This window comes from Acinonyx jubatus, chromosome C1 (genome assembly GCF_027475565.1).
Source record: "Acinonyx jubatus isolate Ajub_Pintada_27869175 chromosome C1, VMU_Ajub_asm_v1.0, whole genome shotgun sequence".
NCBI lineage: Eukaryota > Metazoa > Chordata > Mammalia > Carnivora > Felidae > Acinonyx > Acinonyx jubatus.
In genome coordinates, this window is record NC_069381.1 from 116366531 (window position 1) to 116388556 (window position 22026).

At 37.7% G+C, this 22026-nt stretch overlaps 1 protein-coding gene across 11 annotated transcripts in view; it reads right to left on the reverse strand.

Moving 5' to 3' along the window:
* PTPN4 (protein tyrosine phosphatase non-receptor type 4) overlaps positions 1 to 22026 on the reverse strand; it is a 219252-nt gene that overhangs the window by 35137 nt on the left and 162089 nt on the right. For all 11 annotated transcript variants that reach the window (XM_053214891.1, XM_053214895.1, XM_053214894.1 and 8 more), the window contains 3 exons: positions 19633 to 19758; positions 16167 to 16325; positions 3663 to 3822 (listed from right to left, as the gene is read on the reverse strand). In XM_053214891.1, coding sequence (XP_053070866.1) covers positions 3663 to 3822; positions 16167 to 16325; positions 19633 to 19758 — 445 coding nt within the window. The remainder of the gene's footprint in view (positions 1 to 3662; positions 3823 to 16166; positions 16326 to 19632; positions 19759 to 22026) is intronic.

Sequence of the window (22026 nt, forward strand, 5' to 3'; positions counted from 1 at the left end):
GACAGAGAGACAGAATACGAGCAGGGGAGGGGCAGAGAGAGGAGGAGACACAAAATCCAAAGCAGGCTCCATGTTCTGAGCTGTCAGCACAGAGCCCGATGTGGGGCTCTAACTCATGAACCATGAGTTCATGACCTGAGCTGAAGTTGGACACTTAACCGACTGAGCCACCCAGGAGCCCCAGGAAAGTAAATCCTGATTACTAACTTGCAGTTACACAACTAGATACAGCCTCCTTGTCACTGCATGCTAGACTAAGTGCAAGGAGGAACAGGGGCATTATGATTTAAGTTATTAATTGCAATAACCCTAGAACCTGGCTCAAAGCTCTTCACACAACAAGTGTTCATAAGTGTTACAGGAACTCACATTCCTCCCTCTGCTTTTTAAAAACAGCTTTATTGGGATATAACTCACACATTATATACACTTCACGCAAAGTGTTTAATTCAATCATTTTTACTATAGCCACAGCGTTGTAGAAACACCACTACCATTTAATTTTAAAATATTTTCAGCCCTGTCACAAAGAGATCCTGTACCTATTAGCAGTCAGTCATTTCCCATCCCTTCACCCCCCCCCCCCCCATTCCTTAAGTCCTATTCAACCATTAATCTATTTTCTGTCTCTTTACATTTGACTATTCTGGACATTTCGTGTACACGGTCATTTGGAACTGGTTACTTTCACTGAATATGTTTTATGCGTGCTTTCAGGGTAAGTATCTGGCTAATTCTTGCTTATCCTTCAAGACACGGGTCAGAGATGCTCACTTTGGGAAGTCTTCCCTTAACCCTACAGCTGCATTAGTTATTTGTATCTCCTTCCTTATAATCACTTCTAATTATATTACCTTCAAACTGATTTCCCACTTGCTCTAGACCCAGGTCCTATTCCATACTCAAGGATACTGCTATAGCAATTAATTCTCTACTCTCCTACATTATCCATTTTCCCTACCCTTCCGAGAAATACTTTTATGTGTCCCCTTAAAAAAAATGAACTTTCTCTGGACTCCACTTCCCCATCTAGTTACGCCCCATTTGTCTCCTTCCTCCTGCTCTTAAACGTCTTTAAAGAGTTGGCCACATTTGCTGTCTCTATTCCCTCTGATCTCTCCTCTCAGAGTCATGATTTTATCTCCAATGCTCCATCAAAACTGTTCTAATTAAGTCACCAAAGAGTTTCACATTGCTAAATCCAGTGTTCAACTGTCAATCCTTGTCTTGACTTACCAGTAACATCTGACAAAGTTGGCTATTCTCTCTGTGACTTTCTTGCCATTAGTCAGTTAGCCGGTGGACTAGTTTTCTTCCTACCTTGCTGTCTGAATCTTCTCAGTGTCCTTTGCTGGTCTCTTCATCTCCCTAATGCTTAGATTTTGGAGAGCCGAAGACCTCCTAGAACCTCCTATTTAGTTATCAGCACACACTACACTTCCTTGGTGTTTTTTTTCCTCTCTCGTGATTTTACATACTGTCTACATGCCATCAACCCTCAGTGTTATTATAACCCTAGCTTGGACCTTTCTCTTCAACTCCAGAATCATACCTGTAAATGGACTTCTAGTAGCCATCTCAAACTTATGTCCCAAACTGTACCCCTAATATATCACCCATACCTGCTCTACCTGCAGCCTTTTACTTCTCAGTAAACAGAAACTTCGTAAAACCTTGGTGTTCAGGCCCAAACCTTGCTGTTATCTTGGATTCCTCTTTCTCCAGCACTCCACATCCAATCCCTCAGCATATTATGTTAGCTCTGTTCTAAAACTATCCAGAATACAGCCATGTCTTCCTCCTTCCACTGCTACCATATGGATCCAAATCACCACCGCTTGCCTGAATACTGCATGACCTCACAACCAGTATCTCTGCTTCTACCCTTTGTCTATTTTCAATGCAACAGTCAGACTGACACTGTTTACAACTTAAGTGACATCATGCTGCTTTTCTCCTCACATATGACCTGTCCCTTTTGCTTCGTATCTCACTCAGGGTTAAAAAACACAATCTTTAAAGACTTTGGCTTTCTCCTGTACCTATCTCCTCTTCATTAGCTCATTTTGCTCGAGCCACACTGATTCCCTTGGTGTTCCTTGACCGTATCAGTCATATTCCTGGCTTTGTACCTTCTATTCCCTCAGCTTCCCTGATCTTCCACTAGCTATCTATCTGACTCATCACTGAGTTCATCCCTGGCTTACACCATTTAAAACTGTGGTCCTCTAATCCTGAAATTCTCTAGCCCCTTCCTTCTTTACTATTCTCCCCAGAATGTATACTATCTAACATGCTATATATTTAGATTATTTACCTTGTTTACTGTTTGTCTCGCCCTTATCCCCAGAATGTAAGTTCCTTGAAGGTAGAATTTTTGGGGTTTTTTTTTCCTATTTTATTCCAATATATCCCCAAAGCCTGTAACAATGCACAATTCTTAATAATTAATGTTTGCATAAAGGATTAAATAAATTAGGTTGTAGATTATTTAATAGCAGGGACCATGTCTTATTTGTCTTTATATTCCCACTACCCACCAAAGTACCGAGCTCAAAGAAAGACCTCAGTGACTATGAAGTGATGAATGAATGTATGAGTGAGCGATACAGGAGAATCACCACACAGGTATCACCAAATGTGTTACTCATTTTTGGTAAGGATTCTGATTGTTTTTGGATGTGCCTGTGGTGGTGAAGCAGTAACTGTGGGAGAACAGAGTGGCTGCTTCGTGCTCTTCAAACTTTAGACATAAGAGGGCTACCACAGAGGCGGCGACCAGGAACTTCTGGCCCTACCAATACCTGCTGCGGGTCCTCCTCTCCCTGTATCTTATTTTATTTCCTGATGTCTCCTTAAGTTTCCTGAAATATACCCATATTTGTCTGTCTTGAAACTTCTTCATGAACACAGTGTATCCCTAAAATTTACTGACAATCTCACTTTTGGTTTATTTACATCTCCTTGAGAAAGCAATGAAAATTCATAAATCAGGAGATTCGAAAAATTTAGCATTTTGTTGTGGTAAAAGCATGTCCTCTAAAGGAAAAGCACCAAATGATCCATAAATATATTTTATAGAGCAGAGAATGATCATAAAATCCAGGGACCTGCACTCAACTTCAAAAGGTTAATGAAAATGATAAAGTCCGTGCACCTGGTGAATGATATAATAAAGTTAGTGATATTTAATGCATTATTAGCATTTCTTCTAAAAGCGAGTGTTTTGCAAGACTGAAATCAACATAAATTTGTCAGGAATTAACTTCTAGAGCAATGAACATTTTAAAAATGAAGATAAGTTGAAATTCCACAATTGGGTCAATCATGGCAAAATTCATGACCAACATATGATGAAAAAAAGAAAGTACAGTAACTTAATTTACAGATAAAACATACCACAGTCTAAAAGAAATTTCATTACAGATTAAAAAGTTCAAAGGGAGGGTGCCTGGGTGGCTCAGTTGGTTGAGCATCCAACTCTTGATTTCAGCTTGCGTCATGACCCCAGGGTAGTGGGATCAAGCCCTGGGCTGGGCTCCCCACTGAGCGTGGAGTCTACTTAAGATTCTCTCTCTCTTCCTCTCTCCCATACTCTCTCTCTCTAAATGATAAAAGTAAAAATTCAAAGAGATGTGAGAATATCTGAAGTAGGTACTTACAGTAGATTTTTCAGGGGAAGATGGAACATCAAATGTTTCATTAATATGGTTTTCCAGATCTTGTTGAGAATGTGAACAATGAATTTGGTTCCAACTGTTTTTCTTTGATTGTTTGGGTGGTAAAGCTGGAGGCTGCCCATCTCCAGGGGTCTCCTGTGATCTAGATAGGAAAAAAAGAAAAACAAATGACTATTTTGGAAGTTGTCTTCTAGAACAGTTATTTTAAGTTTATTTATTTATTTGGAGAGAGAGAATATGCATGTGCAGGGGAGGTACAGAGAGAGAGGGAGAGAGAAAATCCCAATCAGTCTCAACGCTGTCAGTGCAGAGCCTGCCACGGGGTTCGATCCCACAAACTGGGATATCGTGACCTGAGCCAAAATCAAGTCAGATGCTTAACCAACTGAGCCACCCAGGCACCCTAGAATTGCTGTTTTAAAAGCTAAGGTAAAAAATAACATAACACAACGGTAACATAACATAACAACACAGCTAGAGTCAAGCAACTCAGATATTTACAACATCTAGTAGAAGATAAGCTTGAAATACTGTATTTATTGGGGCACTTGGGTGGCTCAGACAGTGCAGAGCCTGCCTGGGATTCTCTTTGTCTCTCTCTCTCTCTCTCTCTCTCTCTCTGTTCTTCCCCTGCTTGTGCTCTTTCTCTCTTTTTCAAAATAAATAAATAAACTTCAAAAAAAATTTATTTACAAGTGAAATCTTAACTTTGAAGTTTAAGTAGTATATTGAATTTCCTACTTTATCAAATCTGTAAACAATTCCACATAATAATCAAATACACTTTTTAAGTGTATCATGATAAAGATATTTACTAATCCACTGTAGCAATATATACACTTTCCAAAACACTTTTTTAAAATAAGGTTTTCAGTGGAGTCACAGGGGTAGTCAGGGAAAAGGGGAGGCAAAGAGAAATCAGAATTGAGAGTTGAGCCGTTCCACAGATAAAAAACCCTATACAATCTAGAGAACTTGTGATTGGCCCAATTTATTTAGATTTTTTTTTTTAATACTTATTTTTGAGAGACAGAGTGTGAGCAGGGGAGGAACAGAAAGAGAGGGAGACATAGAATCCGAAGCAGACTCCAGGCTCTGTCAGCACAGAGCCCGATGCGGGGCTCGAACTCACAAAGTGCGAAATCATGACCTGAGCCAAAGTCAGATGCTTAACCGACTGAGCCACCCAGGCACCCCTGGCCCATTTCTTTAGAAATAAGACACAATTTATTAAAGTAATGAACTCAATACTACACCAAAGATTGGAATCTGAGTAAGAGTACTGAGCTCACTGAGGAGACAAAACTGGATAAAACATTGTTGGAATATACAATTTAAAAAAACAAAAATTCAATTAACATTAGGGAGCATAAGCTTCAATTTGTGGCAGCAAGAACCGATAAAAAGAGCTAGGAAGGATAGAAGACGCTTCAAGGTAAAAATGGTAGTTTTTAATGTTTATTTTTGGCGGCGGGGGGGGTTGGTGTGTGCACGAGGGAGAGGCAGAGAGAAGGATACAGAGGATCTGAAGCCAGCTGTGCGCAGAGAGCCCAATGCGGGGCTCAAACTCACCAACCATGAGATCATGACCCGGACCAAAGTCGGACACTTAAATGACCAAGACACCCAGGCACCCCTAAAAATGGGAGCTTTTATGAATGAGCATAGTATATGTAATAACATTACTTGTGAGTTTTCACAAAGGCCAGGAGGGGGAACCAGCGTTTAACTTGCATCCTAGAAAGCATACATCATGGAAGTTGTGGAAGCTAGAACAGGTAAGGGGAAATGGTTCTTTGTAAGAGCGGTGACCATTCCTGAGGTTATTATTTATTTCGGCAATGCCAGGAGGTCTTTTGGAAAATAAAAAAATTACTGACTGTCCCATTGCCTAGGTCCAATGAGAGAGCTGATAGCTGCGGTGTCAATGGCCACTGCTGTGCAATTCAGGCACAGATTTCACCCACTTCCTGCTTTTTGTGTTGAGTGGCAACAGATGCCCAAGATACCAGCTGTAAGAACTTAAGTAAGTGGAACTGCATTAGACTGTATTACTGTTCAAAAGTTATTCTCCACCCCTCTCTGAGGGACATCAGGCTTGGCTATCTGACTTGCTTTGGCCAATGAAACATGAGTAGAAGTGGTCACTTTGAAAGGATACTTTAAAAACAGCTAATGGGGGCGCCTGTGTGGCTTAGTCAATTTGTCTCTGACTTCGGCTCAGGTCATGATCTCACAATTCATAGGTCTGAGCCCTTCGTCGGGCTCTACGCTGATGCCTCAGAGCCTGGAGCCTGCTTGGGATTCTGTGTCTCCCTCTCCCTCTGCCCCTCCCCTGCTCACATTCTGTTTCTCTCTCTCAAAAATAAATAAACATTAAAAGAACAAAAAACAAAAAAAACAAATCATGATTCATTAGGCTTACTAGCCATGCCCCAAACAGCAGTCTGGGTCCTGGAATAAACATGACATGGAGTAGCACCACAGTTGACCCATGATATACGTATGATATAAGAAAAAGAGAACCTTTGTTGTTGTCACTATAAATTGGGATAATTTGATACCCACGTAATTTAGCCCAAGATAACAGACACAGAGATTACTGTCAGAGTGGCTCTTTGACATATATGCCCTCCTTTGGTACAGAAGGTGTGAAGCTTACTTAGAGGCTCACTGCTAAATACCTGGTAGATACAGGTAATGAAGCTAAAAATTTGATTAGTACCAATGAAGTCAGCAATTATCAGGAATGAATGGTATAACTGTATCGTCCTCCAGGGAAGTTTCTCTAAAGAGAGAATATAGTCCTGGGGTGCCTAGGTGGCTCAGTCAGTTAAGCGCCCGACTTTAGCTCAGGTTGTGATCTCATAGTTTGTGGGTTCGAGCCCAGCATCAGGCTCTGTGCCGATAGCTTGGAGCCTGAAGCCTGCTTCAGATTCTGTGTCTCCCCCACTGGATTCTCTCTGCCCCTCCCTGGCTCGTGCTGTCTCCATCTCAAAAATAAATAAACATTAAAAAAAGTTTTAAAAAAGAGAGAATACAGTCCTTCCAAATTTACATAATGTAAAAGTTAATCACTAAATTAGTAGGTAAACCATAATGTCCACTCAGCCTAACTTTCTACACAGAAATCTTTAGGGAACAAAATACTCCAAATTCTAATAAATCTATAAGGACTGCATCAAAAAATACACCTCTCTTTTTCAGCAAAAACTACCTTGATGGTCAGGGATTATAGGTACGAAGCACATTCGTTTTTATCCTACTAGTTTTCTGCCAAGAACCCAAGCCTTTAAGATCTAATACATTCAACTGTTGCTAGTCTAGGAAATTGTTCCCACAGATTAGAATAGAGTCATGTACCTCAACCATGGCCTGCTGCAAGGGGTTAGGACACATAAAGACGGACATCCATGGCACAGCCTCACAGATGTGATATTTCTGAAAGTCAGTTGACCAAAAGCTTTCAAGACTTTTCAAATACCAGAAGTCATTGGACTCCACATCAATCAATCAGTAGGTCTTATCCCTTACTTAGGGTTAAGTATAAGCAACTTAGGCAAGGTGAAGAAAAAAGGTTTTTTTCCTAGTTTTGCATATAGTTGTCATACACAGGAAACAGCCTCAAAACCAAAGATCTATAGGGCAGAGTGTAAGGTTGAGATCAACTGGGAATGGAGTCAGATCAGCTTTTCTTTATTCGTGGTCCAGCCAACAGCCTAATACATACCAATCCTAAAATATACAACTGAGACAAACTCATGTCTGATCTGTAGTGCAATATTTAAGTGAGCCAAATCTGGTAGGTATGGGCCTAACAATGACAATACTCAGTTCAAGAGAGGGACAGTATTGACATATGGGACATTCTGCCTAAACTGTTCAATTTACATTTCTGAGGTTAGAGATTAGACATATATGGTCAAAAAAACTCCAGAAGTTATTTTTATTATGCATTTCTAATTAGAACCCATTGCCCTAAAACAGTGGCTACAAATTCATGGCTTATGGGCCAATTTTGGCCAACATACATTTGGTCCATTAATTTTTCTTTATAAAATATGAGTTAATTGACTCATTTTAAAAATTACACATGTATACAGATTTCCAGAATGGAATACCTAGAAACTCTGGAAAGAATGGATCTGCATTACCACTGGTCAAAGCCAAGAACTAGCTGCTGCCTTTAGATGGGCCATGGGCATCCCAGGCACATAAATTCCTCCCACAGTTACCTGCCAGATTCCAGCAGGTATACGAGTATTATCTCTCCTTTAAGCAAAGTCCAGGGGAAGCCACAGATAGGAAGAGAGCCTAAGCATACAGGCTTGGATTCGATTTAAGCTAAGTTCTAAAGAAGAGGAGGAGAATGCAGCACACACGGAGAGGCTTACTCAAGATATAACACAAGAAAAAACACTAATTTTGGATTTCAGGAAAAGGGCTACCTGCCTTCTCTCACTGTTTTATATAACTTTCTTGCTAAAATAACTTCTCAAATAGTGATGGTCAGGCTCTCCGGATGCTTGATGGTTGAAGACACACAGGTTGGTCTGGGAGCTTTTACAGACTAATTATGTATTCTCCTAGGACAATCCCGGTAACTGCCCTTTCTATGTTCAAGAACCAAACTTCATCTATATCTATTTGTGTCTCTACTAATACAGTCTATCAAAGTAATCAAGGATGTCAACACAGACTCCTGAAATTCTTATTTTGGACAAAGGTTCTCAGTTACATTTTAAGACTTATTCTGGGGCGCCTAAGTGGCTCAGTTAAGCATCCAACTTCAGCTCAGGTCATGATCTCATGGTTTGTGAGTTGGAGCCCTGCATTGGGATCCATGCTGACAGCATGGAGCCTGTCTCCTTTTCTCTCTATCCCCCCACCTTAGACATAGATAAACATTAAAAAAAAAAAAAAAAAAAAAAGACCTATTCCAAATGTATTTAACTCAATTTTATTATAACAAATGATAACTTCCTCCTTCATATCTAATGTAGAGATCATGAGTGCAGTCAATTTATTACTTATTCAATTATCTAGGAAAAGGACTTTCATAGGTAAACCATGCTTTATAATTAGAAATTGTAACACATTTAAAATATTGTCATTAAATATGCCAGTTCTAAGAAAAGATAACTTTTCTAGGCAAAACTAAACAAACAAAACAAAAAACCTACAATTGCTAATTATAACAAAATAAAGAGACATAATATGCTTTGGAAGAACAACCAGACAGCATAATGAAACACAGCCCCATTAGAAATAATTTCCCTGAGGGGCATCTGGGTGGCTCAGTCAGTTAAGCATCCAATTCTGATTTTAGCTCAGGTCATGATATCATGATTAGTAGGTTCGGGCCCGCATTGGGCTCTACACTGACAGTGCAGAGCCTGCTTTGGAATTCTCTCTCTCCCTCTCTCTCTCTCTGCCCCTACCCTGCTCACATTCTCTCTCAAAATAAATAAACATTTAAAGGAGAGGAGAGGAGAGGGGAGGGGAGGGGAGGGAGGGGAGGGGAGGGAGGGGAGGGGAGGGAGGGGAGGGGAGGGGAGGGGAGGGGAAAAGAAAAGAAAAGAAAAGAAAAGAAAAGAAAAGAAAAGAAAAGAAAAGAAAAGAAAAAAGGAAAGGAAAGGAAAGGAAAGGAAAGGAAAGGAAAGGAAAGGAAAGGAAAGGAAAGGAAAGGAAAGGAAAGGAAAGAATTCCTCTCAGAGAAGGGAACTGTGACTTAAAGAGAAAGCCAGCATCTACTATTAGGTAGTTCAGACAGGACTAGAGAAATAGGAACCAATGAAAAAAGTGGGCATCAGAGCTATGGCTGGTGTCTTACAAATATTGGTAATACTTTGGCTTAATTTAAAGATGGGAGGCAGAAAAAAATCTGTTATAAGGAGAGTATAGAAAGGAGTGTAATCCTAAAGGGATTATTTTAGTTACTTTTAAAAAAGAAAAGTGGGCAAGATAAACTCTGAAACTCTTTATGCTTTATAGAAGCATAAAGTTTATTCTAATTTAAGACTGGAAAATAAGCAAAAACCATATTCTTGGTAGACCCTAATACAAACTTGACAGGACTGATGGATTATTTTAAGATTAATCTTCTAAGATGCATACCAGGAGCACATGTCTCTTTCAACTACAGTCACTAGTCTATCCCAGCTCTTACTGCACAGTAACTCTACTATCCTATACTTATACTATGTTAAGATGCAGATAAAATTCTGATTCAAAATTCAAGATTCTTGACACACTGGCTAATCTATAGTAACATTCACAGCACTTCAAAGTAAACACCATTGCAGACTGATTACTAATAAATGCTCAATAAATTTAAAAAGTGCATATAAACTCTCAGGGATATGATATTAAGACTAGAATTGAAAATCTCATATTACTACATCAGTATGAATCCATTTCAGAATCAAGGTCCCAGACCTGAGATGCCTGGTTTCAACCAAACTTCAAGTCCCTGACCTTATAGCTCCCAAAAGTAATACAGGTATCTGCCAGACATGGATGGCAGGTAAATATACTGCAGCTACAGCAGCCCAGGGACCTATGTGATTGGTCTTGCTGCCACAAGTACATCAGCAAATACAGTGCATCCTCTGAGTCCCCATAGCTTGATTATCTCCTCCCATCACAGCTCCTTTGGTTCTTTTATTTCCTCGTCCTAGAGTGGTCTGGTATTTGCAGGATCCATAACACAGATGACCTTTGAACAACACAGTTTGATCTGTGCCGATTCACATACACATGGATTTTTTTTATAGTACAGTACTGTAAATGTACTTTCTCTTCCTTACGATTTTCTAATTAACATTTTCTTTTCTCTAGCTTACTTCGTTAGCTAAGAATGTAGTACATATTACATGTAACACACAAACTATGTGTGAATCAAGTGATTATGTTCTCAATAAGGCTTCTGGTCAACAACAGGCTATTAGCAGTTAAATGTGGGGGGAGTCAAAAGTTATATGTGACTTTTCAACTATGCAGGGGTTAGCACCCTTTACTCCCCACATTGTTCAAGGGTCAACTGTATGCTGCTAGACTTGATCAAGATTGGCATGGGAATTGGGTCAAGCTGAGTATGGAGATAAAATTTTCAGTGGCAGTAGCTCAGAAGGGCAAAATGAAGGCAAATCTTTAAGAAAGATTTAAGTGAAAGGAATTCATAAGGTGTGGACAAAGCTGAGGTGAGTCATTAGGTAAGACTAGAATGGGACAGTCCAGGCATGGGACTGTCCAAGGAAATGGGTTTGATACTTCAGGATTATGAAATCTGTAAAGAGTCTCTTGTGATTAGGGCCTAAGGATAAAGTTGAGAATTTGGAGAATTCTTCGTTGTATTCAACTAGACATCCATACTTCAAACATGCAGACAGATATGTGGCTGATAATATTCTTAAAGCCTACCTACTAGTATATCCTCCCAAAGTAATTAAATTACACAATTATTATAGCTAACATCTACCAAACACTTTTTCTCTGCTTAACTGCTCATCTCATTAAATGTTCACAGCAACACTACGGGTAAGATATTATCATCCTATTTTTACAGGTAAGGAAATTGAGGCTTACAGAGATAAAATGACTCATCCAAGCTCACATAATTAGAAGTGGTGGAACCAAGTTTTAAACCCACTCTGAATCCAGAGCTTGTGCTCTTAACATTATGTTACAGTTGTACTTTAATCAAAACAACTGCAAAAAAACAGGAACAAATCTATTTTAAATCAGAGGTTTCAAACTATTTGTAGCAGTGGACTCTTCTCCAAATACAATGCTTCTCAGAAGCCAATTTATAAAACAGAAAAGCTAAACAACCTACCTATATGGCAGTATCTGAGGCCTCAATAGAACTTAACAGAGAATGTCCCAAGACTATTTTCTATCATGCCATATAGAAAGTTATAAGTGGGGCGCCTGGGTGGCTCAGTCGGTTAAGCGGCCGACTTCAGCTCAGGTCGTGATCTCGTGGTCAATGAGTTCGAGCCCCGCGTCGGGTTCTGTGCCGACAGCTCAGAGCCTGGAGCCTGTTTCAGATTCTGTGTCTCCCTCTCTCTGACCCTCCCCCATTCATGCTCTGTCTCTCCCTGCCTCAAAAATAAATAAAACGTTAAAAAAAAAAAAAAAAGAAAGTTATAAGTGATAACATGACTATATGTGAAATTCTAATAACATACTTCTAACTCAATGGTTTTAATATATTTAAAACCAATAATTTGCCTAAATGATGGTGGGGGAGGGGGGCTGTCTGGGAACAAAACTTGAAACGTAATGTTCAAAATCTACCCACATAAAAAATCTGGAGGAAAAATTACCACTTGTGTTAACTTCTGAACATTAAAATGGAGAAAGGGTGATGGGAATGAATATAATTCCAAAAGTGTTCCAATGCCAAACTCTCATAGTGGGGTTTTTCAATACAAATATAGTAAAACCTTGGTTTGCGAGCATAATTAATTCCGGAAACATGCTTGTGATCCAAAGCACTTGTATATCAAAGCAAACTTCCCCATAAGAAATCATGGAAACTCAGATGATTCGTTCCACAACCCAAAAATATTCACATAAAAAATGATTATACTACTGTAATACAAATAAAGGAAATACAAAATATAAAGAAAAGTAAACAAATTAACTTGCACTGACCTTTGAAAACCTTCATGGCTGGTGTGAGGGAGATGAGAGAGGAGGGTTATCCTGCAGGACAACTTTCACTATCATTAGGGGAATCACTGCTATCTATTGACTCAATGGAATTTTTTCTGCATGCTCACAGGGATGCTGACTTGAGTACAGTATTAATAAATTCTTGTCAGTATTAATACTACAGTATTTACTGTAACGGCAATAAGGCAGCAGAGGAGAGGGTCCATTATCTGCAGGCAGCCTGATCTAGAATGAAGGAAAGTATTCCTAAATTTAATCTTGCATGGAAAAGCAAGGGACTGTCTGTAGGTGCTTTGAAGTGATAAAAAATACATTAGTGCCAGTTGTGGGCATCTTCCAATGTTCTGAAAAATCACGGATATCTGCTAAACACTGTGGCCTGAGACTGAGCATATGAGCAAAGGAGATGATCACCCACAATCCGTCACCGAGACAGAGAGAAGAACCATTGGCTCAGTTGTGATCATGTGACATTTGGCATCACATACTACTCGTATTGCAGGACATCGCTCGTTTATCAAGTTAAAATTTATTAGGAATATTTGCTCATTGGGGCGCCTGGGTGGCTTAGTTGAGCGTCTGACTTCAGCTCAGGTCATGATCTCGCAGTTCACAAGTTCAAGCCCCGCATCGGGCCCTGTGCTGACAGCTCAGAGCCTGGAATCTGCTTCGGATTCTGTGTCTCCCTCTCTCTCTGCCCCTCCCCCGCTGGTACTCTGTCTCTCTCTCTCTCTCAAAAATAAATAAAACATTAAAAAAATATTTTTTTAAAGAAATGTTTGCTCATCTTGTGGAACACTCCCAGAACAAGCTACTCACAATCCAAGGTTTTACTGTAACTTGCTTATCTTCAACTTTGACATTTTAAAAATAATGAAAATGTTACTTTTAAGTGCACTTTGCTGTCAACAAAGCAATATACTGTAAAATAGCATCAAAAGATTTGTTAAAACTGTCAATCAAGCCAGGTAGGCAAAAGCTTTGCTGATTTACTAGAGTCCAGTCAGCTTTAAATTTCCTCATGAATACTTCAACAGCAGCATTGAAAGCAGTTTATTCTGCAGTCAAAGTAGCTCTCTGTTGCTGTCCTTAGCCATCTGTATCAAAATAAAAAAATTAAATCTTAGGGGCACCTGGGTGGCTCAGTCGGTTAAGCATCCGACTTCGGCTCAGGTCATGATCTCACGGTTCACAAGTTCAAGCCCCTCTTCGGGCTCTGTGCTGACAGCTTGGAGCCTGGAGCCTGCTTTGGATTCTGTGTCTCCCTTTCTCTCTGCCCCTCCCCCAGTGCACTCTGTCTCTGTCTCTCTCAAAAATGAATAAACATTAAAAAATGTTTTTTCAAATAAAATCTTAACCACCCAACTTACATGCTTTGTGATGGTTTTGTAGAAATGTCCAAACTTCCCTGTTACATACTGATAGGAGTATACTAACATTTGTGGTATGAATTTACTAAAATAAGCACCTGTTAAGTATTTTCAAGTTAATTTAGGATTATTGTTTTTCTCAGAAAATCACAAACTAAAACAGTCTAATCTTCTGTGAAACATTTAAAGAAAGGAAGGAAATGGTAGACTGTAGTTTCAATTGCCCCTGCCTATAAATGGTAACTTTATTCTAAGCAGTACAAACAACCTCCTATTTGTTTCCATAACAAACACACCTATGAGTTAGCAGTGTTTTCGTCTTGTGAAGAAGGCAACCTGACGCAGTAATTAAAGTCAGGACTCAGGTTTCACCTCAAAGGTCCTATACTCACTCAAAAAACAGGGAACTGGTGAGATGATCTCAAGATCTATTTCAATACATGTTGAAATGCTTTGTGCTTCATCTGACACATTGTCTGAATTCTTTTCACATTTGGCCAATATAAAACTAAATCCTATAGATTCCAAGTTGCAAAATATTTTCTCTGAATTGCAAAAATCAATCAACCAACCAAGTGATTACAACAAAGCCCTGTCCAGGATACAAAAATTCTGCTGGTTGGGTCAGATACGGAAGACCTGAATGTTAGTTCTATAAAATGGGATAAATCCTGTTAAGTGGGCCTTCTCATCTATAAATGGGGAATAAAAGTCTTTTCTATTTCATTGAGTTCAACAGTGAGATAATTTATGAAAAAGCTGATTGTAAACAATTAATTTGTTTACCATTAAGCTTATTTTTTCAGAACTCTCTCATTATTCTTAAGGTTAAAACTGGCTGAATTTCAAATGCAGTGTTAGAGATTCAAACCTGAATACAAAACACACAAGTTTCATAAATAAAATACATGTCCAAGGAGAAATACAGGTCCAGGCATTTGAAATTCTTGTGGATCAGGATGGAGAAGCAAAAACTGCACAGTTCCAATCTATCCTAAACTTGCATCTCCATTTAAGTTCAGGAAACCAGAACGAAGGTTTTTTCGGATTGGTGAATCCATAAAATTTGCATATGGAAACACTCAATTCTATGTGTATGTATACACATGTGTATGTGTGTGTGTCTCTACAAAAAGGGCCCTTTAAAAAAATGGATGGAGATAATTTGATTAGGCCCTGGAATGGTATTACTGTTCTGTAACAAGACAGGCTTTTGAGATTCCTCTATATGGTTTATTTCTATGTGCTCAAAGTATGTCATTTTTAAATTTAATTACTTAACATTTCCATCATGTTCTTAATTATTGTACTTTTTAAAGTTTCAGAATTGGAAAATATATGCTTACTAAAAATCAAAGTTTATAATGCTAATTTTTAAAGCAATCAAAAACAAAATCTCCATCAATCTTGTCTCTTGTCAACTCATTTTCCACAGGTGTCACTGTGCAGTGTATATCTTTCCTACCCTTCCAACCTTTTTACTATACACGTACAATCAAAATGTTTGACTAAGACATGTTACCAAGACTGAATTCCACTTGTCTTAATGGCTCAGCCAGTCTTCCTTGGCTGCCCCGACAGTGAGGACAATCGCTTCCTCTGTGTCTTGTCACGTGTTCCAGCTCCTGCACCTTGTCACGTGTTCCACCTCCTGCTTTGCTGACCAGTCCTTTTACTCTTCCACCCATCACTTTCAGACCTCTCCTTTCTTCAGCCCTGATCATAGTCACTCCATTCTAAATAAATGCATCTTTATATGAAGCCACATTTCTTGTAAAGAATTTTATTTTTCTTTCCTAATTCTTACTGTGAATTTTTACTTGCATATGGACTGATTTGCATTAATATAAACAATAAGTCAAGATATTGTATATTAATGTGAGGGTAAGCATATTGTACATTAAACCGATGGGGTATAAATACTGAATTACGAAGCTGAATTTATGTACCAGTATGTAATTCGAGAGAAAAATGAATTTTAAAAATGATGTGTGAATACTTTCTACAACTCATTTTCAGCATGATGGTCATCTTACTTGGTTCTCCTTTGCTAAGTAATTTTTCCATCATTTTCTATTGTCTATTCATTCTTATGGTTCCCTTCCTGAATAATACTAAGACACTCTATCTTTTAGTACCTTACTACCTGACCACAGTGCTACATCTACATCTGCACAAATATTTAAGTGTATGCATCAAAGGTTAAAGAACATACTGAATCAATGAAAACAAAGTTTTTTGTTTGTTTGTTTTAGTTGGGAAGAGTACAAAGAACTCTCAGGGACAAATAAGCACATTTACAAATACATAAATGTTAATACATTGTGTAAACAAATACTTATATCAAACACCCTAATTTCCCAGGATTATTTCAAATAAAACAATTTGGGGCAGTATAATTTATAAGAAGAAAGCTAAATGAAAAAGGTCTTACGGTGATGATTCCAGAACAATGCTGTTAGCTTGTGTTGAAGATGGAGATCTGTGATTCACAAATACTTCGCTTGGGGAAGTGTGAACCACATGGTCTACCAAATGACCAACTGAAGACGGTCGTAACCGGGTTCCCTCTTGTGTGAATGCAGAACTTCGACTATATGAAGAGGAAAAAAGATTGAGTGAAAATGTGCTTTAATTCAATTTTTCCCGTTTTTTATTTATATGATTACATTAGAAAGTGAGTGTGTATTTTTATGACTAACCATATTGACTAAGCAAAGACTCTGACGAAGACAGTGTGAAGCAAACAGAAAGAACACCAAATAGGAAGTCAAAAATCTGAACTACAGTCAGCGAACTGCCGCAAGGATTTTACCTGTTCAATCTGTTATCTCTACACCTAATGTCTACATAGGCTATAGTCACTACAACTTTGTGTCTTAATCAGTATTTACACCTCATTTTATTGTGTTTTGCTTTATGCTTCTTCTTTAAAAAAAAAAATGGGGCGCCTGGGTGGCTCAGTCGGTTAAACGTCCGACTTTGACTCAGGTCATGATCTCACGGTTCATGAGTTAGCCCTGCATCGTGCTTTGTGCTGACAGCTCAGAGCCTGCAGCATGCTTCGGATTGTCTCTCTCTCTCTCTGTCTCTCTCTGTTCCTCCCCTGCTCGCACTTTCTCTCTCTCTCAAAAATAAAGATTTAAAAAAAAATTTAAAAAAAAAAATAGAAGGTTTGCAGTAACTTTGCGAGCAAGTCGGCTGGTGCCATTTCTCCAACAGCATTTGCACAACTTCATGTCTACCACGTTTTGGAATTCTTGCATTATCTCAAACTTTATCATTATTACATTTGTTATAGTAAACTGTGAGCAGTGATAATGACTCACTGAAAACTTAGAATGTGGTTAGCACTTCTTAGTAATATTTTTTAAAGTATGTACACTAATTTTTTAGACATTGCTATTATTGCACATTTAGTGTAAACATTACATGCACTAAGAAACAAAAAAATCCATTTGACTTGCTTTATTGCAGTGGTCTGAAACCAAACCTGCAATATCTCCAAGGTCTGCCTGTATAGAATAAAGGGAAAGAATAATTCAGAAATATCTTCTGGTCTGAGTTCTCTTTTAATCCTCATAAATGTTTCTGTTTATGGGACTTCCTTTAATTCCTAAAAATAGATAATGAATAACATAATTCCATCCTTGTAAGTGACATAGTCACATGAATTATTTTGATTACTATTATTAATCATGATAACTAACATTTGAACACTTATTATGTGCTAAGCATTGTTCTAAGCATTTTACATATATCCTCTGATTTAACCCTCATAAAAGACACTGCTATTATAATTTTATAGAAGATAAAAATGGGACAAAGAGATTAATTTGTTCAAAGTTCAAATGTACAGTGACTCTAGGGCCTATGCTCTTAATCATCACACTGTACTGTCTCTTTAGAATTGAGAAAAAAACTTTTTCAGATCATATCTAAAATTGTTTCATTAGGGTGCCTGGGTAGCTCAGTAGATTAAGCATCTGACTTCGGCTCACGTCATGATCTCACGGTCTGTGAGTTTGAGCCCCACATAGGGCTCTGTGCTGATAGCTAGGAGCCTGGAGCCTGTTTCAGGTTCTCTGTCTCCCTCTCTCTCTGCCCCTCCTCTGCTTGCACTCTGTCTCTTTCTCTCTCTCTCAAAAATATACATTAAAAAATAAAATAAAATTAAAATTGTTTCATTAACCAGGAAATTTAATCAGAACTATTCCTAATTAACTCAATCATCTTTCCTGTGTCTTCTGTCACACAATTTCTTGTGTTTTCTGCAATTTTCTGTAATTATTTAGTGGTACTAGTAACAAATGGATGGGGTGCCTGAGTGGCTCAGTTAAGCATCTGACTTCAGCTCAGGTCATGATCTCACGATTCGTAGTCTCGAGTCCGGCATCAGGCTCTGTGCTGACAGCTTGCAGCTCTGAGCCTGAAGCCTGATTCAGATTCTGTGTGTCTCTCTTTCTCTCTCTCTCTCTCTGCCCCTCCCCCGCTGGTGCTCTGTCTCTCTCTCTCTCTTCCAAAAATAAATATTAAAAAAAAATTTTTTTTAATGGAAAAATGAGTGCCTGGAAAAGGGACCAAAAAAGATGATTCTGAATTTTCTTCAAACAGTTGATTAGCCTCTGAATATATACAGTATTTTATATATATAAAAAAAGATAATTTAGCAATCTGCAATTAGAAACATAGAAACTTTTGAGTCTATCTTTTCTAGCAGTAAGGAAGACACTGAGCGGGGGTGCCTGGGGGCGCTCAGCTGGATGAGCGTCCGTCCGACTCCAGCTCAGGTCACGATCTCGCAGTTAGGGAGTTTGAGCCCCAAACTGGGCTCTCTGCTGTCAGCGTGGAGCCTGCTTCGGATCCTCCGTCTTCTTCTCTCTGTGCCCCTCCCCTGCTCATGCTCTCTCTCTCTCTCTCTCCCAAAAAGAAATAAACATTAAAAGAAAAAAAGGAAGACACTAAAGTATGAGATAATGTTCCCTGAACCAAACTATTTATACACATACTTTACTTTCAATATGGTAGAAGTTTATTCTTGGGCTGACAAACACCCATCGGTGACACAACTTCTAGAATTTACTACACACTTATTGGATATTAATGTGTATAAAATATTTCTAAAGTTAGACTTCTTCAAATATTATATTCCATACAAAAATTCAAGTATTTTGTATTAAACCTTTTGGTTGAACAAGGTCTGCGAACATACTGAGATGTGTTTATCATTATTTAGTTACATCCATATATTCAACACATTTGTTAACACATTATAAAATTAACAACTTTGGCCAGTACGAGCTGATTATCTTACTATTATCTATATCAAAGCATACAGTTTTGGTAGGAAATAATAGAAGTATATAAACAGTAAGTGCTGAGTAACACAGGCTTCTTAGCATAGATATAGCTAAGCTTGTGGGAGCTTATGTTGGAAACCCCTTTTTCTAGACCACAGAAAGTGGTGAAACAGTGGTTGGGGTAAGAGATAAAGTAAGATAATCACAATCATTTAGCATTTTCAAAGAATATATGCTCCCCCAGAAATTCTGCTTGAGAGCCAATAAAAAAGGATTATGCCAGTAATAACCGTAATTTCCAGATTTTAAGTCTACTAATAGATCTTGATTTATTGGCTAGAGACCCATACTGTATAGGATAGTGAACATCCTTGTTCAATGTTCTACTCCCTCATTCACTGAGGCTTTTCCAGGCCATTTATGCAATAAGCTGCAGGCTATGAGGAAATAATGCTCTGGAGCAACAAAAATCATGTCTGGCTAAAAGATTTAAAGGTAAAGATTGACATATTTCGATCTTTGGGCAATGGAAATAACACAGTCAATAATTTAGAAATTAGCAACGTATACACCTGATGTGTACAGTAAGTCTGTACTTACTGATTAGGAGTTCCAGGTGGAGATCGCGATGGAAGGCTTTGTGTTTCTAACCTGTCATCAGATATTGAGTTTCTGCTTACTACTTCCCAATCCATTAATTTCCGTGCCAAGGGCTTACTTGGGGATCTGCAGAAATAATTTAGTATGTAAACATTTTTATACCTCCAACTATAAACCAAATCTTAGAATTTGTCATATTCTAGATGAATAAAAATAGTTTACTTAAATGAAATTAATGCATTTGGCGGCTATATACCTCATAATTTCCTAAGAAATTAAATCTGCTTTGTATGAAGAAGGAAGGAAAGACACGCTAAGAGTAGAAGAGAGAATAGGAAAGAAAGAGGAAGAAAGGAAAGAGGAGAGAGAGGAGAAAAGAGGAGAAAAAGAGAAGAAACAAGAAAAGGAAAAAAGGAAGAAAGGAAAAAAGCAAAGGAACAGTTGGCTACCAAGTTATCTCATATATGAATACTATAAATATTGCCTATTCCAGAGTTTCTGAAATTCTAAGTCATCTTGTGATATATTAAACAACTGCTAGCATATTATCTCCTGAATATCCTTAAATCTTAAACCCAAACCCTGATCCTCTGCCTCAACAGAGGACATGGCAAAAAGGATAATTATGTATTTTTTCCATTTTATTCATAATAGGACAGTGGATTTTTTTTTCTTTGTTTTGTTTTTCCAAAAAACATCATTTAGAAGGTTAACTATTCTGTCTCATGGGAGGGAGTAGAAGACTATGTTTATTACCTATCTATATATTGTCAGCTATCATAGTAATAAAGATGAGACCTAAGTAATCTTTTCAGAAAAGATACTGAAGTTTGCAGAGGTCAGAAATCTTTAGAATTTAGGTAAGTTAACAACTAAAGTCTTTTTTATGTTCAAATTCAGATAATGGCCAAAATTCATGGAAATATATATGACATCTACTTAAATACCTAGTTTTTTTGACATGCACAGTTAATATGAAGGTTAATATACGGAAGTAAGCTACTTACATAAAAACACATAATAAACGATCTTGCAAGCTGATAGTTTTATATTGCAATAAATTCACTGAAGCACATAGATACAGAATAGACTGAAAAGCACAGTACATGTACCAAGAATATTTAATAAAATTTACAGACACAGTAGGAAGTATTAAAACGATGAGTGGAGGGTCCTCGTTTTAACCTTCTAAAAGTCAAATCAGTTAAGTATCTATGTCTAAATATTGAAATTTACCAGTATAATGTATGAACCTAGGTCCTCCCTTGCATCCTGCATTTTATAATTTATGAGTATCTAAATTTTCAGTGCAATGTTTTAGTTTATTAATTTTATGAAACCACAAGTAACTTAAATTACTTACGAATCCAAACCACACAAGTGCCTCATTTCGTATATTCATAGCCCAAACCTTTTTTAGTTTGGCTTAATGACATTTCCTTAATTTAAGAACTTAGAACATTTCGTAAGAGAGATGTAATGTTATTGATTTAAAAATAGGCACTGACTCAGATTTAGTTTTTCATAAATGAATTCAAATTATAGGCTTTTCTTATTTGAAGACAACACAGGACACCATTTAGTCCAATCTCCTAATAGTGCCATGCACACTAATATTCCTATTAGTCAGAATAAGATGGAAAAAAAAAAGCGATGGTATTTCATACATTTGATTTTTAAAATGAAGTAAAGATTATTAAAAGAAACCCTAGAATTATTGCTCTTGTATTAATGTTAACTCTCAAGAGTTAATAAGCTATTCTTTCTCATATATTAGACTACTAAATGTCAGCTGTAAGACTGCATAACTACAGTTAGATTGACTACTTTCATTTTTGAAGAGAGGGAAAAAGTCATTTGAAGACGAAAAAAATCCAATTATACTCACCTAGTAGTATAAAGCGTCAGAACACTTAACTGTTGTTAATAAACTAAACATGGTTGGAAATGCTCTGCGCTTAAAACTAAATTTCAAGAATTTTATTAACAGCTTTAACCTCAGAGACCCACCCACTCAAGCTTGCTGTCTATGTTTCCTGTTGAGTGTGGAAATTTCAGAGAAAAAAATACCACACTTCATCAGTGTGTTTGCAATGTGGTAAATATATTTTCTGACCATGGCACTTTATTTTTCTGTTACACGTGAACATTCTTTTGCTTTCTTCTTAGGTATTATATGACAATTAAAACAGTGTGAAAGCAATGAAAAGAGTTCAGCGACTGGGAAAAAATATTAACATATTCATCACTGCTGAAAAAAGTGACCTTACATGAAAAGTTGAAGAAGAAATCTGTTCTATTTATACACCACCAACTAAAATTCTAAGAAGTGGATAAGAACTCCAGAATTCTCTAATACTTTAACAGAATAACTTAATAACTGCTAAAACCATC